Source organism: Urocitellus parryii, chromosome 7 (genome assembly GCF_045843805.1).
Source record: "Urocitellus parryii isolate mUroPar1 chromosome 7, mUroPar1.hap1, whole genome shotgun sequence".
Classification (NCBI taxonomy): domain Eukaryota; kingdom Metazoa; phylum Chordata; class Mammalia; order Rodentia; family Sciuridae; genus Urocitellus; species Urocitellus parryii.
The window spans coordinates 78,129,409-78,157,232 of record NC_135537.1 but is presented as its reverse complement, the minus strand read 5'-3'; the positions used below and the strand labels follow the sequence as shown (position 1 = coordinate 78,157,232).

At 33.7% G+C, this 27,824-nt stretch overlaps 1 protein-coding gene across 2 annotated transcripts in view; it reads left to right on the top strand.

The window, feature by feature from the left end:
- The window catches only part of Sntg1 (syntrophin gamma 1), a 345,728-nt gene that overhangs the window by 257,190 nt on the left and 60,714 nt on the right, over positions 1 to 27,824 (top strand). For both annotated transcript variants that reach the window (XM_026395196.2, XM_026395195.2), the window contains exons 14-15: positions 18,232 to 18,384; positions 22,314 to 22,406. In XM_026395196.2, coding sequence (XP_026250981.1) covers positions 18,232 to 18,384; positions 22,314 to 22,406 — 246 coding nt within the window. The remainder of the gene's footprint in view (positions 1 to 18,231; positions 18,385 to 22,313; positions 22,407 to 27,824) is intronic.

Here is a 27,824-nt window from a genome sequence, read left to right as displayed (position 1 = left end):
GATATCAAATATATTTTCTCATATCTTTTATTAATTGTTCTACTTCATGAATGCTAAACATAATATTATTCATTTTACTACCACTGTTGGCATTCTGAACAGAAAAGACACACTACAAAATTAGGGAGTATTTTTATAATCCATATATGATAGTAGTGATATATTCCACATAGTCATAAATACCATTATAACAAAAAAGAGATGTAAAAGATAATATATGCTATCAAAGTATAATGTGTTATTGGACATGTGCTAAAGGTTAATCACAGACAGAAATGCTTTCAGAATATTTTAATTTATATGAATTATCTACAGTGAAACTTTGTGTAAATGACTATTAGCAGAAAGATCACAACTTGATTCTGAAGTTAGTCCTTTAGAAAAAAAGGTAACTCTTCAAAGAGAACATGTTAGTCAAAAAGATGCTTCTTCATTTTGTGTACATTTTTGTGTCAGATGGCACTTTTTAAATGATGTGACTTCTTAAGATTTTTGATTGCTTTTCACTATATTGTCACTTAAAATGATGGTGGTTTGTAGTCTTCAAATTTACACTTTGAAATTAAACTGCCATAAAATGTTTAATGTCTTCATAAAATCCAAGTTTCTCAAAAATATTTATTTTTTCCTCTGATAAAGGAATTTTATTTCCCTGGTGATTTTCAAGAGGTTATTTAGGCTGTAACATGACATTGTAGTGTTGTTGCTCTGGGTGGAAAGAGGGTTTCAGTCACTCTGAGTTCAGTTGAAGACCAGAAAGAAAACATCTCAGGACATTTATGCTGTCCATAATACCAGTTCCAGTAACTTTAAATCCAGCCTCCTGTCTTAGTAAAATGAAGTAACCATCATTGATAAAAACATGATTTTGTTTTTTAATTTTTATAACATTTTCTTCCATTTATTAATATTTTAACATATACTCTCTTGTGACAATGAGTTCCATAAATTTACCATCTGTTATATAGAGAACTTCTATTTTTCAAAGACAATTTTCAAGCCCCAGGGTATTAATTAATTAAATCTCATTTTTCAAAATTGGTTTCTTTGGCCTATTTGTGCTCTGGAAAACTCAAAGGAATCATAGATGAATACTCCTCTCCTGCTTTAATTTCCCTTCCAACTGGAGACTTATGATCTTTTTAGAATGTCCTTCTCTAGTGACATTTCATTTTCTTTCACACATCATTATTTTTTCTTTACATTGCATTTTTATGTCAGGTGTGAAAAAAAAAACATGAATTTTTTATTATATATGGTTTCTGTAACCTTTCTAATAATTCCCAAAAGATTAGTTTGGCCTTTATTTTTTTTAATTTATATCTTTATAATATTTTTATGAAGTTTCTAAAGCAACTGAAGGTTCATGTGTAAGCCAAGTGTATGTATCTCAGCAATGGGATGTGGTAATGCAAGGATTCAGTCTTTAAGCATTCTTAAGATGTGAATATGCAGAAGATATCTAATAATGCTTTTCAATATTTGGGGTAAAAGTCATGCATTTGCAAAATAAACCAAAATCCTATATGATTTTCCCAAAATGTAATTAATGATCTATTCTTTCCCTCATCTAAGTGACTGTCAGTGGCAATCTCTTCATAAAAAAATTACAAAACTCCCATGTTGCAAGAATTTGTTCCCCTTCAATCTATAGCAGGACCCAAATACTATTTGTTTATGAAATGGGATCTCCTTGTGTTTTTTCTATGCATGACCCTGATTGCCAGAATTGTTTGAACATTTTTTTTTTATATTTGTTGGCCATTTGTATTTCTTCTTTTGAAAAATTTCTGTTTTGCCCATTCATTGATCAGGTTTTTTATTGATAAGGTTTTTCTTGTTGTTGTTTGTTTGTTTGAGTAGAAAGTAAAAGGCTTTATTGAAGGATAACAGAACAGACTCCTTCCCACTCCCCAGGAAGAACCGGATTGGAAAGATAGAATGCCGTGTTATTAGTTTTTGATATATTGTATCTCTGTTTTCATTTGTTTCCAAAGATTTCTTAATTTATTTTCTCATTTCTTCTATGAACCATTCATCATTTAAAATAATATTTTTCAATCTCCATGTGTTTATTTGTTTTCTATAATTTTTTTTCCTTTTGACTTCTGGTTTTAGTCCATTGTGATCCTATACACTTTATAATCATTTATTTTTGCATTTGATAAGACTTAATTTTAAGTCTTATGACTTACAATATGGTCTATTTGGGGAAATATTCCATGAATTGCTGAGAAGAAAGTGAATTCAGCTTTTTGGAGTGAAATATTGTACAGATGTCCCTTAGGTCCATTTGATTTATAGTATTATATAGATCAGAAATATCTTTTGTTATTTTGTGTCTGGATGACCTATTGGTGAAAGGGTTGTATTAAAATCATGCAATATTTTCACATTGGGGTCTCTCTGGTACTTAGTGTCAAAAAGTATTTTTTTTATGTAATTCAGTGCACCAACATCTGGGGCATAAATATTTACTATTGTTATGTCTTCTTAGTGGCCTTCACTGTATATTTTGATTCATTTTTCTTGAAATCTTCTTAGTAACATATGAGAATTGCTACTCCTACTTGTTTCTAAACTCCATTTACATGGAATATTTTACATCCTTTTACTTCAGCCTATGGGTATCTGCCTATGAGATGACTCTCTTGCAAAAATTATAGTGTTGCATGCTGTTTTTAATTTATTTTTTTATTTTAAATTAATTTTTATTTATATATAACACGAAATGAATTACAATTCTTATTGCATATATAGAGCACAATTTTTCATATCTCTGGTTGTATACATAGTATACTCACACCAATTCATATCTTCATACATGTACTTTGGATAATAATGAGAATCAAATTCAAACATCATTAATTATCCCATGGCCCCTCCCTTCTCCTCCCACCCCTCTGCCCTATCTAGAGTTTGTCTATTCCTCCCATGCTCCCCCTTTTTATTCTGCTATGAATCAGCCTCCTTATATCAGAGAAAACACTCAGCATTTGGTTTTTGGGGATTGGCTAATTTCACTTAGCATTATCTTCTCTAACTCCATCCATTTACCTGCAAATGCCATGATTTTATTCTCCTTTATTGCTGAGTAATATTCCATTGTGTATATATGCCACATTTTTTATCTATTCATCTATTGAAGGGCATCCAGGTTGGTTCCACAGTTTAGCTATTGTGAATTGTGCCGCTACTATAAACATTGATGTGGCTGTGTCCCTGCATGTTTTAATTTGTTCTGTCAATTTATGTCTTTAAGTTTAGAAGTTGAGTCCAAATACATTTTATGTAGTTACAGATAGATGTTTGGAACTTCCTGACACTTAATTTGTCTCCTATATTTACTTTAGTCTTGATTTTCATTTATTTAGTTGCTCTACTAGAGTGTTTTATCTATCTGAAAGCTTTGGGGTTTGTTATTGAAATCTTCTGTGTGTAGTGTATCTTTAAATATTTATTTTTGTTTGTTTTTATATAGTACTGGCTTAGTGACGAATTCTAGTTTATTCTTATCATATGAAGTTTTTATCCCTTCATCCATTCTAAAAGATAGCTTTGCTGGATATGGCAATCTTGCCAGACAAATTTTATGAGATAGCTTGGACTATCTCATTCCAAGTATTCATTGATACAGATGTCAGAAATGAGCCTTATGGCTTTCTTTCCAAATGTGACATGGCTTTTTTTTTCTTTGCACTTTTGAATATTCTTTCATTATTTTCTGTTTTAGGTATTTTTGTTATGATGTGTCTTGGAGAGGTTTCTCTTTGATATTGTCTATTTGGAATTATATGTGAAACCTATATGTGAATTTTTAATGTCATTTCTAATATTAGGATACTTTTGTGTTATTATCTCACTGAAGAGATTCTTCATGCCTGAAGCCATTATTTTTATGTTTTCTTCTATCCAAGTGACTCTCAAATTTGATTTCTTGATGATGTCCCAACGTTCCTGTACTCTCTGATCATGGTCTTTTACTTTGTCTCCTTTACTACATAATGAATACTCAAGTTCATATTCCTCATCCTCAAGGTCCAAATCTGCCTTCAAGGACCAAAATTCTATTTACTCTGCAATCTAATTTGTTGATAATACTGTCAAGTGAATTTTTAATTTTATTCATTGTGTTTATCATTGTAGTTATGATTTCTTTTCAGTATCTCTATTTTTTTAATTGAAATGGTCTTTCATCTCTTGAATTTTCTCTCCTACTTTGTTCTTTAGATCTTCCTTTAGTTAACTGAACATTTTAACAATCTGTTTTTATAGTCTTTCTCTGGGATTTCCTCCGAACCTGTCTGTCAGTTCCTTTGTTAGGGGATTATGAAATTTGGGGGAAGATTTGTTTGCCTGTTTTTGTATGTTTTCAGAAGTCTTGGACTTGAACATCTGTTAAAATGGAGTCCTCCTCTTCTTTTATATGTGTGTCCTTGGTGTATAGTTCTTTTTTGTGTGTGTGGCTTCTTTCTGATTCTGCTGTATGATAGATGTCCAGCAGCGGAACTTGACATCCTCATCTACTTGTTTCTGCTTGGGGCCTTGTTGTTGGTTTAGGGTTTTTTTCTCCTCTAACCTATGTGTTGAAGTATTGCTGAGGCCCAGTTAGGCCCTTTTGTGTGTGGAGTGAGTTTTGCTATTATTTGACTGATTTTTGAGTATTGTTCAGAAGTAGGCTGTGTACCCTATAAACTTGCATCTCCCAATTAATTCACAGCTCTTCTGAGACAAAAGGAAGGAAAGTAATATCAATACTCTTAGAAATCAATTTAAAGCCTTAACATAAATATCCAGTGTCTGCTTTGAAATCTATTACACTACCTACCACCTGAAGAGCATGGTAGGATCAGCTTCATTATCAGTACTAAGAATAAACAATCATGAAGCAGTTCAAATATTAATTATCAGGTGTCAACTATGTTTTCCCCTGTATTAATAATCACTACATAAATGGGGTAGGAATTACAAAACCATATATTTCTATCAGAGAGTAAATTAAAGTTAGTTAAGTGAGGAGAAAATAACGTAGGAAGGCAAGAGAAAGTTTGAAATATTTTTAAAAAATGAACAAAGGAGGATAAGCAGGAAAGAGAAAGTAATGACAGCTATAAAGTAGGAATATAAATAAAATTTAAAAATAAAGAAAGAGGAAACATGAAAATTGGGCTATTAGTGGGGAAAGAAAGTGACAAAGGAATAAAAAAAAATTAGAATACAAACAAATAAAATAAAACAACAAAACAAACCCACACAAAATATTATCCCATTAACGTAAAAAACAGGCTAAATAATAAACAGATGAAGTAAAAAGCAATTAAAATGAAAAAAATATGAATATATATCGCTATATATGAGAATATACAGATATATATTCTTAAATCTATTTATGTAGCAAAATCACACACACACATACGCACACACACAAACATACATACACACAATCAAGTTGAATGGAAAAATTTAAAAACATAAAAAATAAGAGACCTATAATATTTAAATTTTAAAAAAGACAGAGGAATAGGAAAAATTCTTAATAAGAAATAAATGGTTTGTTTTCTCTCAGTAGTCAAGTGTTTTGGGAAAAACAGATGTTCATTGCTAATGCTATAGTGCCATTTTTTTATAGCACAATTTTCATATACACAAATATAGTCACACCATTTTTGTCTTCATACATGTGCTTAGAGTAATGATGTCCATCTCATTTCATCATCTTTCTTACCCCCATGCTCCCACCCTACACCTCCTACCTCTTTGCTCTATGGAAAGTTCATTGAATCCTCCCATGCTCTACCCCCATTGCCATTATGAATCAGTCTCTTTATATCAGAGAAAACATTCAGCATTTGGTTTTCTAGAATAGGCTAACTTCACTTAGCATTATATTCTCCAACTTCATTTATCTACAAATGCTATGATTTTATTCTCTTTTAATGCTGAATAGTATTCCATTTTGTATATATACCACATTTTTTAAATATATTCATCTACTGAAGGGCATCTAGGTTGGTTCCACAGTTTAGCTATTGTGAATTGTGCTGCTATAAACATTGATGTGGCTGTGTCCCTGTAGTATGCTGTTTTTATGTCCTTTAGGTATAGACCGAGGAGTGGAATGGCTGGGTCAAGTGGTAGTTCCTTAAGCTCTGTAACACTTGGGCCAATGGCTAGTGGATGTCTTCTTTGTGTTTCTCAGCAAGTTCCCAGATGTTGTGTCCTGGAGCCAACATGGGTTGAAGTAACTCTCTGCTTCCCATCTTACCATATGGTATTTGTCAGACTGGGGAGTACAAACAAATCATGTACTCCTAGAAGTGGGGCTGTAGCTGAGTTCTAAATTGGAAGTTCAACAACTGTGATTTAGTCTTGGCTATTCTTTCGAACTCTGTGAGAGGGTACTTGAGATTAAATCCACAGCCCCTGTTGCTAGGCAGATGCCAATCTCCGATGAGTGTCTGGGTCTCAGGAACATCTTCAAAAATCTACTCTTAAGGTAGGGGGTCTCCACCTCTGCAGGTCTCTCATATTCCACTACCAATGAGGTGAATCAGCTAGAATTAGACCTGAAGTGAGGATGTGCCTGTTTGTCCAGTTACTGGCATCTGCCCAGATTCTCATATGAGTCACCAGTCAAAAAGGGGACTCTCTCTAAGCTTCCCTAGCCTGTATCACCCAAGGTATAAGTCCTCTATGCACCTGTTTCTATCATGCTGGTCCAGGCACATTCTAAAACACACAATAGGTGACTACTGGGTCAGGCTAGCAACTTCCTTCATGAGCTTTGGGTATCCTGACACTTTTGCTACCTCAGGATGGCCATTTGAAAGTGGTTCCTGCTGCAACTCTCTACAGTTGGCTGAACGATTGTGATCCTTTTTCACTCAACAACTTCCCCCACTGTCTCTGGGTCTATTCCACAGATTTCCCTAAGTCAATTTTATTAGGTGCACTTTTTTCTTTCTCTTCATGAGCTTCCTCTCCCCTCTGCTGTGGGCTGGTAGTATTATCACCACTGCCACCAGCCAAGTTGATGAGTCTCTAATGTATTGATTTTCATTTTCTGCTCAAAGTTTCTGACTATGTTTCCATGATTATTTGACTTTCCAGTGTTGAATTGAGTCATCCACTTTGCTGAGAAGCCAGCAGTCTTCCTACCCCTTGAATCTTAAGTTGAGGAGCAACTGTATTGTGCACCTTTGCTCTGATCCACTATCTTCTCCTTTTGTTAGTATAGCTTGCCATTTTTTTCCTGTTATTTTCTTTATAATGATATTGACTTATATATAATATTTCTTCTATGAGTTCTGCTATGTAGATCAAATATTTTACACTTCTTGATACTTAGATTTTGGTTATTGTAAATAATTAAATGAACAGTTCTATTACTTAAGATACTTCTTTACAAAAGAAGAAAAAGTGAAAGTTTGAGATGTGATAGTGATTAGTGACCACAAAGTAACTGCTACGGACAGAGAATACGAGGACCTGACTTGGTAGACCATGCTGCTCAGTCCTTACCAGGTTATACTCATAAAAGTAGTTTTACAGGACTATGAGGTTTACATTAAATACAGCAGGTTAATTATGCTGTTTAAAGTTGGTTTTGGAAAAAAAATTATTTACTAAATTTTAAAAACATTTATTTTTTTACTTGTAAGTGGACATAATACCTTTATTTTATTTTTATGTGGTGCTGAGGATCCAACCCAGTGCCTCATGCATGCTAAGCAAGTGCTCCACCCCTGAGCCACAACCCAGCCCCTCATTTACTAAATTTAACCGTTGAATTGTTTATTTTCCTTCTTGTAGGCTTGGTAAATTATTAAAGATTATTAGAAAAGGGTCTTTGATCAACATATGAAAAATCTAAAATATTTTCAGTTGATATGTTCCTAAATAATAAAGCTAGGGAAATTTGAATTTTACCTTTAAAATTATTTCCATCCGTAGTTGGCTCTTATCAAAATCAATTTTGTTTGTAACTTTTTTTTTAAAAAAAAAAAAGAACCATGATTGACAAAACTATAGCATTCTGATTTGCTGTGGTCAAGTGTGTGTGTGTGTGTGTGTGTGTGTGTGTGTGTGTGTGAGAGAGAGAGAGAGAGAGAGAGAGAGAGAATTAAGTGTAATGAAGTTACTGGTTCTACAGTTCTGTAAGTAATGCTAACTTTGAAACATTTTTATCAAAACATGAAATAATATTAAACATTGCTTCATCATCACTGGAAACCTATTAAATTCTTTTTGTTCTGAATAACAGACCATGGACTGTGTATAAGCCAAAACTTTAGAAATATATTTACTATGGTTATTATCTTATTATATAAATAATTTTTTTGAATTTTATTTTCCATAAGTGCATTCATATTTCAGCCATTCATTATGTACTCATTATTATTTAATTTTTACATGTCTGATCAACACAGATTGCTAGATTATTTGAGAGAAAGAGCAGTGTCATGTTAATAGTATGCAGCAATATTAAGTTGCTTGGGCTTGAAGTTGACCTTAATAATATTAACAATATTTCATTGCTACATTATTTAATTATATTTACTTCAGGATCCTCATTTTTAAGTCAAGAATTATAATAATAGCTGCAGTGTGGGACTAGCATTGTTAATAAGTATGCTTCAATGGGGAACTTAATAAGTGTTGAATACGTGTCAGTAATTTCAAACTGTAAATCACTCTTGAGATGTAGGTTTCCTTTGAAGTGGTATCAATCATGTGCAACAAAGGCATATCTTTAGTTTTACCCAACGTAGTCACCACAACCATTTTCTGAGTGATATAACTTTCCAGCAAATCTAAAAATCCAGAATGTGTTTTACCTTTGTGCCAGTAAGTATTTGAATGAATTGTTTTTTTTTTTTTTTCCATCCTTGGAATCAGAAGACAGTCGTTTGATCAAAATTAAGAGAATGACTTCGTGTGAGCCAGGCATTTGATTATCTTTCTAACTCTCGAAGGTCACTTTTATCTGGGTGTGGTACGTTCCATCACAACCTCAAATAGTATAGAAAGAGAAATTGAGAATACCTCATTGACCAGAGATCAGGCTTTTTCAGAAATTGTAGGTCTTTGTCAGAATCATATGCTCCATGGACGTCATGTGTAGATGCCTCTATTTGAGCAGAAGGGAACTCAGGAGGTATCGCTCGAGTCTTATGTTGCATGGAGTGAAGAGTAGACAGATATAGGAATATAACCCTGGTCTCTTCAGTCCCTCTGTTCCACTCCTTCTCCACCACTCTCAACTGTAACTCTTTTGAGGATTGTAATGACCCCATCCTTTACAGTTCCTAAAATTTCTGATCCATCTGCTTAACCTGCATACCAGTAGGGCATTGTAAGTGCAAGTGAATTCTACTTTAAAGAACTGCTTCAGATAACAATTCAAAGAGAATAAATCACATAGAACTTGCTAATACCTACAACTTTTAAGATTTTTAATTTTTTTTCATTGGACTATGAATAAGACAAAAGAAATATTATTTTTAGATTCTCTTCACCTGGAGAAACAATAAGCTTCTCCAGGTGAAAAGAATATAAATATAAAAGGAATATAAAAGGGACAAGTGCTACAAAGTAGGGCATAGTTGTCATCACTCTGTCAACCACTTCTGCCAAAGCCCTTCCAAGCCACCCTTTCTCTTTTGTCTTTCTATTTTATCAGCCCCAATTTGAACCCTAGTGCAGCTTGCTAGGGCACTGGCGACAAGAAAGCCCTGGACTGAAGAACAGAAGTGAGAACAAAGGTTCTACCAGAGTCAGGCAAGGTCACCGCGTCAGCTCAGCTGACACATGATCCTAAAAGACAGCAACAGACCTGGGTGGAAAGATTTCTGTCTATTCACACTCCATCAGAATGCCCCTCAGGATGGGGGTTTACTTATTAGAGAGCAATAACCTGCAAACAGAATTTAAGTAAAATTTAAAGCCTAATTAACTTTATTTTGTTTGATTTTGGAGAAATGCTTTTTTTCCCCCAAATAAAGTCATAACCATCTCAACAAAAGATAAATTGACATAGTGAATATATGTTGAAAACTTTAGAGCTAATATAATAAATGTTGCATCAATTACAGACTTTAAGAGTTTATCAATTTGAGTGCAGAAATAAAAACATATTTTGGCAAAAGAATACCATATATTCTGTATTTACATGAAATCCATTAGAAAGGTATATGTTTGTATTTTATTTTTGTTAAAACATAAACTAATACAATGTTCATGTTAACACATAGTTTTTAAGATGTCAGGAATGGAAAAGAATTACACACAAAAGGAGATGAAGGAATATTTTACTTCAGTGGAAATTATGGTTCTAAATTATTTTATGCTCAGTTTTTCACATAGTCTCTACTTTTCCTACAACATTATACAAATAAAAACATATTTCATTATTGGATGTACATATATTAGCAATTTATATAGTTTAGGTTAGTCATTGCAATCTGTACTTATATTTATCATATAACCTGACTTTTTTAACAAAAAAACTGACATTTTTAAAACCAAAAAAAAATTAATGTTATTTTGGGCTTGTAAAAGAAAATTTATTTTTGAAATAAGCTCTCATATTTGTATGTTTTTGCAGAAAAATGACAGGGGAGGATCAAACTTCCTGAGAATTATCCTTATAGTACTTTGTGGAAATTTTCTCTTTTGGTATTCCCAACCCATTTCCAATTTCATTTCATTAAATGCCACTTATCTGCCGATGATTCTGAGTTTATTTAGAACTCAACTGTGCATTCCAAACAAATGCATTTATTGCCTCCTGAATGTCGTGAGTAGATGTCTAATAAAAATCTCAAACTCAATTATGTGCTCCTGTGCCCTCACCATTCACCTCAACTAACACCCATTCCAACTTTCCACTTGCTCCTGTCTCATACCTTGGAGTCACCCCTGACCTTTCTTTTTAATATGCTCCTTATCTGGCAGATCAGCAGAATACATCCCACATCACTGCTGAGGCACTTTCCAGCTTGTGTCTAATTCTTTCTTACCCTATCTCCTGTCCTTAACTCTTACCTCTTACTAGCTTCCAATTTAACTCATAGTGAAACCCAAATGTTTGAGGACACTGTATGAGAGATCTACCACTGCATGCCTCTCAGCTTTCCTCTGTCCGCTCTTGTCTCTTGCCACCTGCACAAAAATTCACCCCAATTCCATTATCATGTTTAATTACATCCAGTTTGGGGTTTGTTGGACTTCTTGCCTCTTTCCCCAAATGTCTTAATCTCTTTTTTTAAACATTTATTTTTAGTTATAGGTGGATGCCATATCTTTATTTTATTTTTATGTGGTGCTGAGGATCAAACCCAGTGCCTTAGGCATGATAGGGGAGCACTCTACCTTGGAGCCACAATCCCAGCCTGACTCATGATCTTTTTCTTCATGGCTCTCCCCACACGTTGCATCTTTCCATGCTGTATAAATAGTAGTGCCTCCCAAGGTGAGCACTCTTCTAAAACTCTTAACTGGCTTTGTCACTGACATATTACAGTTAAGCATTTTGTTTTGTTTCGTGGTTTGTCTTGTTCTGCTCAAACCAAAGCTCCACAAGTCACAGATGTCATTGGTTTTGCTCAGTGGTATGTCTATACTCTAGAACAGTGCCTGGTATGCAGCAGGCAAGTGATACATATTTTATTGAATATCAATAACATTCAGTACTCTAGGTATTGTGATAAACCAAGAATAATATAAATTCTGAGATAATAATGCCTATCTGGAATCTTAAGCTCTGCTTGAAAGTGTTTTCACAATTATTTGTAATTGTTTAAGTGAAAATGAGGGCGAATAAAGATGGATCTCATGAATCTATGATAAAAATTGTGTTCTTTAATCCTGAGTCTTATTTTAGAATGGAATTCTGAAGTCAGGCCAAAGATTGTATCATCTATATTAATGAGTACTAATTGAGTAGCTTGGCCCCTACACCTCCCTTCATCTGACAAAGTGTGGTATTAATTGAACACATTTTATGAGAGGTTTTATGGGAAGATACTATTTCCCACAATGATCAGCACTTTTTACATCTCCCCTGGCAAGGCATTAATACAGTGTTCTAAGGTATATAGAGAGCAGCCCAATTTTAGAAGGGACAGTATTCCCTTTATGTTCAATGTTGGTCAGACCCATATGAGTCCATTCTGCTAGTTTATGTTTTAGAATACTTGGGAGACTCAAACTAAGTTGGACAGGCTGCAGTGACGATAGCAAGATAATTAAATAGCTTAGACAGCACCTATGAGGAAAGGTATAATAATATACTTCATTTATTTTATAAGAGAAAGCTGAAAGGTAACCTGAGAATTTTCTCAAGAATATAAAAAGACATCATTTTAAAAAGTTACTATTAAAATTACATCTGAAGAAAGAGAAAAAAATAATATCAACTGCTATATGAGAGACACAGTTTTCAAAACAGAATACTAGATCATTGAAGAACACACTCCATATATCAAGTATTAAGGGGTAAGAATTAGAATTCCATTCTTTGGAGACACTTAAATGTGGCATTGTTTGAAATATTTCTTCAAGACAGAACCAGATAACCAGCCTCATTCCTGCTGTTTGTGACACTCCAGTGGCCACATTTGGAACAACAAGTGGGATTGCCTCCAGCCATGACTCTGAAATACCATGTATTTCTTAGGATATTTTGATTTATAGAAAATTTTTTACTATATACAGTAATGTCAAGAGTGCTGTTTTCATAAAAAATTAAAAAATAAGAATACTAATTAGTTAATAAAACTACCTGAGATAGATTTGATCAACACTTGATCATTCCTAAAGATCTAACTCTAAATAAATTGAAAAGATTCGGTTTTGTTAGAATGATTGTTGTTCTCAGATTTAATGATTACCATAGAGCTGCAAAAGAATAAAAATCTGAATTTATAACTAGAAAATCCTTCTAGGTCTATTTCTCTTTTTCAATTAAAAAAAAGGCACAATTTTGGTTTGGCTTAAATAATTTTGCACTCATGAATCAGTGATTTCCTGACTCACTACAAGTTCACATAAAAGAGCAATAACAAGCTTAACATTCATAAACATATTGGTAAGGTGATAGGTTATACAAAGAAATTTACATTTAATATAATAATACAAATATGTTTATCCTTGCCCTGAATGGGATACCATTCCTTTTTCGTGTGTATTCTTACTTTCATAGATGCTATTAATCTGAAGGAAATGAAATAAGATTAGATATTATTAGGGCAATGATAAGTGGACCTGGAAAGATATAAAACAGGATACTGACTTACTGACACATACTGGGTGAACAATTGTAGTGTAAGGGTGGAAGAAAATACATACCCAGGAACTCCACCGTCATGAAAATGCACTGATTTTTGTCAGGTTTTTCTAACTTTTATATTATATGTTTTAAGTAAAGCAAATTTATGGTTGGTTATATGTATTAACTCAATAATTATTTAAAACACATTGCTTACTTAATTACTTATAGTAAGAAATATACTTTAAGTACACCCATTGATTGCAGAATAACTTGGGAAAATATGTATTATGAGCCAACATTTATAATACATTCCTTCTTTTTAGTATTGCTTCATGGATCTGTGAAGTGTAGTACATGGCTAATGATCCTCTGCAGAAAAAAATTTATGGAATTTAGAACAAATTTCATAAAACAGAGAATACTCTGATAGAGAAAGGCAAATGAGAAAAATTTACCAATAATGCTCAAGATATGTTTAGTTCTTAGTATAACTTAGTATAACTGCCATTATTAAATTATACTTTCCAACAGGTAAAGAAAATATTCCCAAGTGATTGTTTATACTGGGAGGAAAATCACATTCTGACTCATATGGGTCTGACCAACATTGAACATAAAGAGAATACTGTCCCTTCTAAAATTGCACTGCTCTCTATATATGTATACCAAGAGCCAGTCAAAGGAGAGTAGGATGACATATTAATTTTATTGAATATCTATTCTGATATCAGAATTACCTGACATTAATTGAGAATTACTATTTATCAAAAATTAAGCTAAAATTATATGTAATATCTTATTTAATTATCTTTATCAGACCAGTTAATCATTTTCATTTTAACAGATGAGTGAAGTAAATGAGAGATATAGTAATCAGTTTGCCCAGGATTACCTACTAAAAATTGGGAGAGATAAGATTTGAATCCAGACACTTTAAGCTAGCACCTGGGTTATGATCATCTTATTATCATATATAATTGTATGAGCAAGAGAAAGAGGGGGAGAGAGAAGAATATATATATATACAAAATGCATATATACATACATACACAAGTATAGATACACTTTCATTAATTAATACTGTTAGAGATAAACATGCATAAACATTCATTATGCTATGAATGTTTCTAACTAATACGCATCTTTAATTGTGAATGTTATTATTTAATTACTTTCTTAACAGTATCGATTGCTTATATTAATTTGATAATAACTGCAGCTACTTGAAGACAAGGAATGTCAACACAACTCTTGGAAATGGCACAGATAACAAAGGAGGAAATTCCAATGGTTGGGAATCAAGGGTTTTAGTTGATCACTTTGAAAGTAAACCTTTGTAAAGTTTGGGCTACAGTCACTGTTCACTGAACTTCTGAAAAAGAATTCCAAATTTGTGGCCCCTTCCTTCAGTTTCTGCCTTCTTCCATCCACCTACTCCCAACATCCCCCCCCCCACACACACCTTTCTGTCTCAAGCAGCTGGTTTTGTGCTTCTTAACTGAAATGCTCCAGTGGCTTTTCTAGCCATGCATCCCTGTGAACTTCTCAGCAGCAGCAGCAGAGCATCAGTTAGGCTTGTAACTGCTCTTGCATTAGTCTTGAAGTTCTTAACGATGCTACAGTCTCTTCCTAGGATAAAACATTCCCCTTTCCTGCTTTCTCTCAAAAATTATTTATTGCTCCCTATTGCTTTAACTCTATAGCAGGCTCATAATGTGTTTTCTCCTTCACTCTATGAGGGCCTAATACTCTGATGTCCATACTGCTCATAGTGTGAGTCAGTGAATGAGAAGTGCCTTACAAACAACAGAAACAAATGACAAACAAGTATTCTAAGATGTTGAAATTTTATTTGCGGAGTTGATTAGAAAACCCTTTGTCTGTGAGAGCTTCAGTATATGAATAATATATAGAAGATGCTACATCAAGTTTGAAATAAGTTATGAGAATAGAAATAAGCCAAGAGAATAGAAAAATTATACATGAAGGTCATTTTGAGACTTTATTGCAATGTGTAGTTTATGAGAATGAAGAGATAGCAAAATTGTCTGGCTAGTAATGACATTGATTAACATTTTATATTACAAGGGAAATTAAAGCCAATTAAACCCATACAATTGGCAAGGTTTCTGAAAATTCTGCAATGTTTAGTTATAATTTTGTGCCAATGTTATTAATTTAAAAAGTTAGTGTAAATGTTAAATTATCTGTAGTACAGATAGAGCATATACTAAAATTTTGATGTAATTGCTTGTCGTTACAGTTATGTTCAACTGCAAAATTTATAACTGGACCCATCTCCTCATTCTTCACCCAAGTTTCAACTCTTAATATCTCTCCCACTTTTTGTGTGAGCTTAGTCAAACTTTCTGGAATGCATCATTAACTCACTCTTTTTTTATTATTTGCTTATCCTAATTTGTTATACATGATGGCAGAATGCAATTCATTTCATATTACACATACAGAGTATAATTTTTCAAGTCACTGATTGTACACAAAGCATATTCACACCATTTGTATCTTCATACATGTACTAGGGTAATGATGTCTAACTCATTCCACCATCATCCCTACCCCCTTGCCTCCTCCTTTCCCCTCCCTCACCTTTGCCCTATCTAAACTTCCTCCATTCCTCCCATGCTCTCCACCCAACTAATCGCCATTAGTCAGCATCCTCATATCAAAGAAAACATTTAGCCTTTGGTTTTTTTGAGATTGGCTTGCTTCACTTAGCATTATATTCTCCAACTTCATCCATTTACCTGGAAATGCCATGATTTTATTCTCTTTTAATGCTGAGTAATATTCCATTGTGTATAGATACTAAAGTTTCCCTATCCATTCATCTACTGAAGGGCATCTAGGTTGGTTCCATAATTTAGCTATTGTGAATTTTGCTGCTTGATATGGCTGTGTCCCTATAGTATGCTGTTTTTAAAGCCTTTGGGTCTAAACCAAGAAGTGGGATAGCTGGTTCAAATGGTGGTTCCTTTCCAAGTTTTCCAAGGAATCTCTATATTGCTTTCCAGATTGGCTGCACCAATTTGCAGTCTCACCAGCAATGCATGAGTGTGCCTTTTTCCCCACATCTTCAGCAACACTTATTGTTGTTTGTATTCTTGATAGCTGCAGTGAGATGAAATCATAGAGTTGTTTTGATTAGCATTTCTCTAATTGCTAGAGATGTTGAACTATTTTTCAAATGTTTGTTGACTGATTGTATATCCTCTTCTGAGAATTGTCCTTGGCCCATTTATTGATTGGGTTATTTGTGTTTTTGGTATTAAGTTTTTTTAATGCTTTATATATCCTAGAGGTTAGTGCTCTATCTGATGTGCTTGTCTTGCTACAGGCCTCTGCCATTTCTTTCTCTCTGCTTTCCATTTTTCATATTACTTTCTTACTTATTTTTAGCCACTATCATTTTTTAGGCTCTCTCTCTTTTTTTTTTTTTTTTTTTTTGGTACCAGAGATTGAACCCAGGGGTACTTAACTACTGAGCCACATTCTCAACCCTTTTTATTTTTTATTTTGAGACACGGTCTTACTAAACTGCTTAGATACTCTCTAAGTTGCCAAGGCTGGCTTTGAACTTGTGATCTTCGCGCCTCAGTCTCCTACGCCATCTTAACCACAATTTAAAATTTACTTCATAAAGAACAATTCTCTGGCTTCCAAATCTATACTGATTAATATCATATTCTTATTTTTATAAAGACACATAATAATTGTACTAGCATGTTTATTGTTTTTGTTTTTTATTTAATATCACCAACACACTCCCTAGACATAAGATCCAAATTTAAAAGTACTTTACAATCTGTTTATTTCTGGACTGTACTCAAGGAACATTAATTTTTTTTTTACTTTTTCTTCATTTAGACAACATAGGAACATCATAAATACAAAAAGTACACATTTTCTTTTTAGTTTTTGAGCATCTACTGGCAGCAAGTGTCAGAGCTAAATTCTGCAACACTGGAAGTAACTAACTGCCTTTTATTATCTCTTTTCCAGCAATTACAAGAATACAAGTGAGATGAAAAGAAAATAGTTATTATTTTTAAATCACTGTCAAAGCAGAGACTTTTTAACATTTTCTGTGTTTTATGATGATACATTTACTTGCATATTTCCATCTAAGGAAATGATTAAAGACACCAATGATTAACCTTTTGGCAATTTTCAGTACACCGCTATGTATTTCAAAAGCTATAATCTGAAAAATTACATTAGGTTACTCTATTTCATAAATCCTTAGTGGAGTTTTTTCCACATTTTAACATCTCTGAAAATTGGAATGCACTTTTTTTGAAAACTCTGGTAAGACCAAGAAATTGCCAATTTCAGAATCCTTTTGACTCAATGAAATATAGTTACATAAGTGAGGAAAATGTGTTTTTTTAAAAGAAAAATTCAATATAATTGCTATAGACAAAGTAGAATCATTTTCTCTTTCATCTCTCATGGAGAATATTTTCATAATTGCTTAAAGTTTTCCAAAATCAACTCAGTGAAAACCTAACATGTTTATAAAGCTTTTTAAAAATCTGTATTTTACAAACATAAGCATTTTTTAATTCCAATGTCTTGACAGCTTTGTTTGAAAGAAACGGGATTGTATATCACCCTTTCCTATAGTCATAAACTTGAGTTTTATGTTTTAAATGGCTTGGTAGTTATGTTACAGTAAGAGTTGAAGGAAGAAAGCCCAACTTCTATTTTATGGATATGCATCAGTGTGAATAGAGAGGAATAATGGATTTGGTGTGAACTTCAAGCCTGGAGTTTTGGTAACTTCAGCCATTTTTAATGAAGATTTAGTGACAGCAGAGTGTTATCTTTTTGATGGTGGCCTCGGCACCTTGTGTTCAAGGCTGATTGATGCAAAGTCTGGTCATGTTAGCAATGTGAATTGATGTATGCCAGCTGGTGTAACTCCAGGTTTTCATCAGGACAGTGACCTGCTGGACCGTCGGAAACATTGCTTCACTGTGCAGTCCGAGTCTGGGGAAGACCTCTACTTCTCCGTGGAGTTAGAGTGTGACCTTGCCCAGTGGGAAAGAGCCTTCCAAACGGCCACCTTTCTAGAAGTAGAACGGATACAGGTGAGAGTCTGTGGAAGGTAGCACCTGTGATAACCAGGGTTGCACAACCACAACCCTAGTGTTCTCATATAACCTCAAGGCAGTACAAAATGACAGTCTAATGAGTACTGACCTCCCTCTCAAATACATTCGATATTTCACCATTATTTTTAAATGAATGATAAAGCACCTCTGAATAATATTTTAGTTGTCCCACAACTTTAACTTTCCACACTATTTCCTAAAAATCCTCAAAAAATACATTTCTAATGTATTTGGACATTGTTCTACTTTGAATCTTATAGAGAAAATGCTCTAATTTTAGTTGATTGTTTACAAGGTCACATCCCATTCTTGAAACCTGACCACCTAATTTGTAGCGTGTTGTCTTCCTTCACACATGGTGCCCTTCTAGAAAACCTTGCCTTTTGTGCCCTTGAAAACCATACATAGCACTTAAAACTTTTTTTCAAAGTTCCCCACTTTTTGTGTGAACCATGAACATTTCTCTGACTTCTGATGTGTTCTGCTCATTGACTATCATGATTCCTTCCACAAATCCTGTACAAACTCTTTTTTCTTCCTACTTTTGGAAATATTATCACTTTCTTAAGTCTTGAATTGGAGTGACACAGGGCCATTCCCCACGCTAAGCTGTAAGTGGCTTGAGATTATTTTATTCACCTATCCCCTGAAATCCAATGCATTTTGCTCACATCAATTAACCAATAGATATTTACTGAAATTTAATTCTTCAGGCTATAGTCATATCTAGATCAAACTTCAGAGGGCCTTCAGCCTCAATTCATGAGATCATGAAATGGGCCAGTTTCCCATACCTCTAACAGATCTGTAGCAAAATTAAAATATTACAATGCATTTGTGCCATGCAAATGGATCCATAAATCAAAGACCTAAATACATATATGAACACTTAATTTTGGAAACAAATGTAATAGTTTAACATTGCATGTACCAGTATGGTAACCTATAGTAAGAGAGATGTATGCATGGTTTTAAACAAATTAAACTGGTTTCTCTGATGACTAAGAGAAGTCACCACATCAAGTTGCACCAGCTTGACATTTCACTCACAGAAATAGGATAGAGAGAAATCTCAAATTTTGGTAGTTCAATTGTTCATTTGACATTTTGTAATAATTCTAGTTTTTTCTTCCTATATGTAAACAGTTACAGAGTCTCAAATCAGTAAAATAGGTGTTTTATTTTGAGAGAGAGAGAGAAAGAGATAGAGATAGATAGATAGATAGAGAGAGAGAGAGAGAGAGAGAGAGAGAGACAGAGAGAATTTTTTAATATTTATTTTTTAATTTTTCGGTGGACACAACATCTTTATTTTACTTTTGTGTGGTGCTGAGGATCAAACCCAGCGCCCTGCTCATGCCAGGCGAGCATGCCACCACTTGAGCCATATCCCCAGCCCAAAATAAGTGTTTTAATGTCAAAAATGGAAAGAAGGAAAGCATCTTAAAACAGTGTTTATTTTTTTTAATTTTTCCCCCCAAATTGAACTGAACTCAGGGGCCATTCAGCTACCTCACCAGCTTTTTTTTTTTTTTTTTTTTTTTTTTTTTTTTGAGACAGGGTCTTGTTAATTTGCCAAGGCTGGTCTCAAACTTGTGATCCCCCTATCTCAGCCTCCCTAATCTCTGGGATTATAAGCATGTTCCACTGTGCCTGGCTAATATTTTATTTTACATGTTAACATCTAAGGACATTTTTAAAAGTTACAATATAATTTAATTGAAAAGGAATTGGCAAATTTGAGTTATCATTTATCTGGAACATTTCACTTCACTTGGAAATAGTAATTATCAATTTTTGAACATAAGTCTGAAGTTAAGATTTCATTATAAGTTTCCCATTCTTTAAAAATAAGATAGAGGTGAAATTATGCTCTTGCTTTATATTTTAGACCTGTTCTTTGATTTCAGGTTTTGTGTTCTCTTACTTGATGTTGCATGAAATGTTTTGAACTATTCTAAGAGTTGCTCACAGTCAGATTAAAATATATATCAAAAGTGAAAAGCCAAATATTTAATGTCTTTTAAGCTTTGAGCTTTTCTTAAGATTTTACCATTTCTTTTTGTTAGTCATGATTGACTGAATACTTGGTACTATTATTTTCAATATTCAAATATATGAGTATTTTTACATAAAGAATTATGTTTTTTTCTTTTGTCTTTTCAATGTTTTACTATCATTAAAGTTGGTAAATAAAATAAATTTTAGCATTAATTTGATTTGCATGTTTTTTTGCTTGGCTATAGACAGCTGTCATCCAAAAGGGCATACATATCATAAAAATATATATAACCAAAATTAAACAATAAGTATATATTTCTATATTGAAAAATATTAAGTACAATTGTGATATGTTTTAATTAACATTACACATTAGAGAATTAAGCTTCAGTAGGTCTCAATTTTAAGCATATTTTTTGTTTCAATTTGATGTTTATTGAAACAATGCAATTTTATCTGTAATGCTAAACTTAATGAGAAAAAAATAATGCATTATACTAAATATGTTTTCACTTGGAAAATTCTTTTTTAAAAAGACAGTACTTGAAAATAGCAATCAATTAAGTCTAAATTAGTATGAACTGGTATAGCATTGAACATCCCTTAATGTTGATGGCACTTTTAATAAAGTACTAATGGATGGAGGCAAACATTCAAGATGCCCCTGTATTAAGCAAATATAATCATACACATAAATGGACTTTTGAGGCTCATTAAGTATATCCTCTAATCTACGTATTTGAAAAATTGTACTCCAAATGAATAATTTTGTATGGTTATAATTGTCTTAATATTTTAAAATCAGTCTTAAAGACATGTATATGGCTTTTTGGTAAAAAGAATCTGATCTATTTAGTCATGATTACAGTCACAATGTGATTCATTAGTATATTTTATATGTAATATAAAAATAAATATGAAGTATAGATTGATATTGAACATTTACTTGAGATAGTATTCTCCCTCTCACACACATTCTATATGTGAATTATATGTGAATTAATCATTTGAATATCCCATTATAGTTTGAAATTAAATGCAAGTAAAATTGGCCTATTTATATAACCATGTACCATGTTGTACATAAGGCCTAAGTCACTTCACATTTTATTTGTATAATTGTATCTTTAATTTGTATAATTGTAAATTTTATTATTTTTATTTATTTGTTCTCCAAAAATATTTACAAAAGTTAGAATATACTCTGATTGCCGTGTCAAAAGGCATTGCTTGCATATTTATAGATATTTTCAATCCTGGGTATTGAATCCAGGGTTTTGCCCATGCTAAGAACTCTAACACTGGAACTCTACCACTGAGCTACACCCATGGCCCAAACTTGTTGATTTTTAAAGAAGCAAATACAGGAAAGTGGTAAATGTTTGAACTTTGGGTAATAACTTGTACCATATGGAGCACACACAGAGACTCTCAAGGCCAAGAAATATTATTTTGCCTTGGTTACTGAATCTGTGTTTATGTGCTGGAGAGTTCTTTTTTAATAATGTCCATGAAATGAGAATGTAAGTAAGAACTTAATCTTTTAAAATGTGGTGATATTTGAGTACAGGATATAACGACTTAACATGAGCTTGCCTACTCTTAAAATTTTATGCAGTTTTATTGTCAATATAGCAAGGAGTAACAATTTTGCACAACATAAAGACATGGTAAGAAGCAAGACTAGAAACTTGGCCTTGAGAACCCCTAGGAAAAAATCATAGAAACATTCTTTGCTTCTGTTTTACTAATAGATATATCAATAAAACTCTCCTCCTTATGCAATTATTTTTTATATTAAGTAATATATAAGCTGCTTGGTATGGGAGCTATAACATATACCTCAATATTAATATTCCATCAATCCTATGAAAACTAACAGTATCTATTCTGTTTGTGTCTAGTGCAAGACATATGCCTGTGTGCTAGAAAGTCATCTAATGGGCCTCACCATTGACTTTAGCACAGGATTTATCTGCTTTGATGCTGCAACAAAGGTAATGTGTTCACATGGACTTTAAGAGATGTTTTGCCTACATTTTAATTTGAGAACAAATTATGTCCTTTCAGCATTTTAATTGGTTAGTAAATGTCAAATTAAAGATCATTTGTGTTAATGAAAGATACATTATCTTACTCTGTTTGTAGAAAAATAATTTCAATATTTTTAATTGAACAAATGTGGTGCAAACATAATTGTCCAAAATAAATATATGTCAACCTATCTTCCAATATAAATATAAACATAAAATAAATAGATAATGCATATTTTATTTCTTTGTTCCTAAAGCTACAGCTTCATACCTGAAGGTATGAATTTTCTCCCCCCCCACTAAAAAAAATTAAAAAGCATTCTTTTATTATTTTTCTGTATCGATACCTATAAGCTGAAACTGAGGGAAAAACATGTTTTAGTTTGTATAAGTGACATATTAGAGTTATACAAACTAAAACTAAAACATATTAGAGTTACACAAACTAAAACATATTAGAGTTATAGATATAGTGGTGGAACTTGAGGTTTGAAGTTTTTAACCTGGGATCATATCCTTTGTAAACATCTGATTCAAAAATGATTTTGTGCTATCTGATAAATTGCCTACTTCACAATATTGGAATATGTGGGAGAGATATATGTTGAGTTGAAAGACGCACCTTCTCACCTAGTCATGTATGAAAATTATTGAACCTTGGTGACTATGGAGTGACACATGACAAAGCCAAAGCATCACACATTATTATTTAATTGGGAGTGACCATTGAGCTCCACAGATCTCATCCAGCTGCTAATTTCATTCCGGTCAGTGCGACAATTTCAGACTGGGACTCTCTTCCTCAGAGAACACTTCCATTCTCTTCCTTCCCATCAGGACATCTGATCCCAAGATCCAATACACTTCCTCCTTTTGCCAAAGTGTGGCCTAAGATATAAGTGGACATATTTCTTCTTACTAATTTTAAGGATTAATAAGTAATCTCTTGCTAGGAAACACACATACACATATTTTATCTAGAAATTAAGATTTGTATAGTATTTTCAAAAGCTATTGCAAGCAAAATAAGGGAGTGACTCATATGTCTGAGGGAGGTGGAAAATAGAGGACAGTGGGGAGTGTTCTGATCCTGGGATGATGGAAATCTAATGTTGGGGACCAAAGCATCATAGGCAAATAGGATGCCATCTGGTGCTCTGAGAAATTGTGACATTTCATGATCCAGTAATTGACATTGACAGGTATAACTTTACATTATCTAAGAATTTTTAAAATTTAACATTGTGGAAAATTAAGTAGTCATACAGGCCACATTTGGCCATTTAGTGTATTACTTTAGCTTGATGCTCAAAAGAATACTTTTGTAAAGAAGGAATTTTAGATGCAAGTGGCTCATTTGAATTCTTAATGAGACTGCCATCAAATCAGGATAGGACCATAAGTGTTAATTTTGTAAATTAAATACTTTAATGATTAATCAATGTTAGTATTCAATTAATTTAATGAATAACTTTAGTAATAAATTAAATATTAGGAAAAAAGGTAAGGTCTCATTTTAGGAAGGAAATATTATCACAAGTCATCAAACTCTTATCATGTGAATGTGAAAGAACCTCACACTGGTAAATTATAGAGAAGCAAAAGTCATCTGAACACATTTCTGGTATCTGAATTTCTTGAATTTACTTTTGAGACTAGTATAATCCAAATCCTTCACTGTCCTTCATTTTCTGATCCTATCATTGGAAGCCTGGACCTTCGAGGTAATCTGAGAATTGATAAAGGAAGTACAGAATCCATAAGCACTACAACGAATATGCCAATAGTGTTCATCACTCAGACTGTGGCATGTGGAGAGTGAGAGAAAACTATTGATATTAAGTCAGGGCAGTATTCATAAGCAGAGTCCTGAACAAATGAACCACCTCATAATTTTGCTGTAAGAATTTTGCCCCACTCAATGAAATGAGCCTAGAAGGTATTTTTAAATCCGAAAAAGAAGGTAAAATTGTTATGTAGACATTAAAATATTTTGTTCTAACAGTTTATTAAAGTAAATAATATACAATTATTTCATTTATTTGATAGTCATGTGTGGAAAGTATCCTTAAGCCTGGCAGATTTTCCAAAATGTTTGAATTCACTGCAACAGTCCTGCTCATACCCCTTTGCTGAGCTGAGCATTTTATCATGCACTTCACCTTGACCTGCTCCTTCAAACTTAATATACTAAAGAAGCAAACCAAAGGTCCGATCGTAAAGTGTGCAGTCCACACAAAGGAGGAGAAGCAGTCTTCTGAATCACTAAATGCAGTTTCATATGAAGTAGATGCTGCCCTGTTAATACATCATTGAAAGGGTAATTGCTATATTAAATTTTTCTTTAACATAGCAACTGTATTTTTCATTTCTTACAATATTTTTTAAGATAAATAAAAATATGAATGATAATTTTAAAAAAACTAAAAGATGAGGTTGGAAACTTTCATGATAGGTATGGGAGCCTGTCTAATTTTTATTACACTAGAAATCTAAAACTTTGGAGGTATAGTGCTACTTCGGAATGTCAAGCTAATTCTCATTACTTGCCACCTGTGCTTGAAAGTTCTCAGGGTAAATTACTTCCTTTGATTTTCCAGAGAATAGAAGAGGCAATAAAAAGCACTGTATTTTATGTAAGGTGGTTTCTGAGAGCAGCCTCAGGGAATTGGTTCTAGGACCATTACAATGCAATTGCTATGTAAATAGTTGTTATACTGAAAAATGATCGGGAAGAATGATCTGTACTCATTCTGTACTTGTGTACTTTTCCCCATGTTTCTTCCCCAAGGCCATGTGAGTCAGCAGGTAGATCCCAGAGACAGAAGGAGAGCCACCTCTACTTCAGTTGACATTACCAACCTACCAAAGGCTGTGTGTTTTTGTGTTTCCCTTAGAGTTTCGGAGTGATTCCCTCACACAAAGTTGATTGTGAAGCTCAGAATGTTCTCATTCTTATTAAAATATATACTGTTCAGCAGTAAATAAGAGTTTTCTCACTATTGTGTCAGAGTATAATATTGTAGTCTTTATATAAGACACATAGCTAAAAGTTGCCAACACGTTCTTTTAAAGAAGTATATTTACATTAATTATTTATATTTAGGGATAGAATTATTGTGTAAAAAAATTTCAGCAATAACATCTGCAAAATATTCCTTTGATTTGTAAATAAATACTCAGTGACTACCTGCTATCTATAATAGAAGAGCCGTATATGTCAATCTTTGCAGATTAAGCAAGGTTTCAAAGAAAATACCTTTCACAGACAAAGAGAGGGTAAAACTACCCAGACAAATATCTGCAAACAAAGAACAGAGTTGGAGAGCATAGGAGAAGAGAGATCAAATTTATGGATAACTAAGAACTAGCTTAAGAAAGAGGTCTTACTAAGGAATTTGGACTCAACAGAGAAACACCTAGAAGAGTTTGAGACATGGGGAAGAAATGGTTGGAGGTGTACAAAACTAGTAGCATAACTATTGGGCAAAACTCAGAAGCTAAATTTTCAAAAATCTCTCCTCCAGTGGGTGTCTCCCTCTCTATGAGGTTCTTCAGAAAACTGTGCATAGAGGATAAAGTCAAAGGAAAATATTGTTGCAAATGAGAGGGACAATTGTAATGGGTCCATAGGACTCTACAATGTTCAGTATGACTGAAAGTGAAGTTTCAAGGAGGGTTAAAGTTGTAGAAATGATTAGGATTACAGATCAAGACATTTGGCCTAAGTATAATTTATAATGTGGAAGGCTACCCTAGCTGAAGCACAGATTTCATTGATGGGTGGGACCAACAGTGAAGCAATTGACATTTATTTTTTCCTCTGAGTGATTTAGAAGAATAACTTTCAAAGTTTGTATGTAAGTGTTTGTATGTGTGTGTTTTGATGGTGGAATTGAATCCAGGTCCTTGTAGACCTGCTGGTCAGGCAATCTACCACTGAGTTAGATATCCAGACCCAGACATTTTTCAAAGTATAAAATTTTATAGAAAAAAAAAAGAGGCACAAACTTATTATTCACATCAGACTGATAACCTCTGGACTCCAGAGTCTGAAATGAGTATAAAGGCATTGGGGGAATCCCACTTACCCCTTATTCCACTGGAGGTCATGCTTCTGCTGCAGATTTGAAAGGCTCTATTGGCTGTAAATGGAGCGGAAGGAATATTCATACTGGGTAAATGCCCATTGTGAGGATTGGGACACCATAATTCTTCACTCTTAATCCTGGGTAAAAGTCAGTATTTTCCATATTACTGCTACTTCCCTGGTTGCTCAAAATTATTTTAGTCTGATAGGTGTTTTTTGTTGTTGTTGTTGTTGTTGTTGTGTTAGACCAGGACGCAAGAAAAGACCACTGACTCCAATTAAATTCAAATTAAAGCAAGCTTATTATTTCGACCGGCCGGGCTGCCTTTCCCTCCCAAAACAGCGGGAACAAGACAGCCCCGAGGCTTCTTTGTGGCCCAGTTTTATAGCCCAAAAAGTTACACAAAGGGGGGGGGGTTACAGATAACAACACTCTGAGGAGCATAACACAAGTTTACATTTTTGCTGGCCCCGGCATCAGAATTTATGGAGATCTTAGAGACTCAGAGAGGGTCATTGTCCGGCCAGGGAAGGCCAGAATTTATGAGGCGTCACTAAGGTTTAGGAAAGGGTTGTTATCTGGTCAGGGAAAACCGGACCTGGGTGAGTTCAGGGCACGGGCAGGCATTCCAATCAGCTTTACAACATCAACTAATGGCCAGGCCATACAGACATCCTGATATTTTTACAGAAAACAGAAATGAATCCTTCATAACTTGTGACAAGCTGGCTTCTAATCTAATGAGATAACTAGGCTAGGTATATCATTCCCCCCTTTTCTTATGTGTCCCTTTCAAATCTTTGATAGGGTAGGGGAAGAGCACTGTGGGAATTTTAATCCCTCAGGTAACAGTCTCTAAATTTTTAGAACTCACCCAAAACCGGTCTCCCTGATTTTACCTGACTTAATTAATTACTTATATTGATAGTCTATTTATTTTTGGCTCCATTGTTGTAAGAAGAGAGGCGTCACTCATTTTGGCTTCTTCTGAGCTGAGAGAGGGTGATGTGAGGGGGCACGGCGTGAGGGACATGAGTTTCCTTTTAGAAGTCAGTTCGGTTTGAAGTCTGGTTGGGGAAGAACAGGTTGTAAAGTCATCTGGGGATGGGTGCTTCTATGAGAGAAACAAAAATCATGAGTACTGAATAAATGTTGCAGCAGCTGGAACGTGTCACTGTATAGAAGTTCCCTCACCAGGCTTTTACATTCCCAGTTATCAGGATTGTAGGCATAACATTTAACTTTTAGTGTTACAGTTGTCCCTCCCCATAAGATACAGCTTAATAATTTA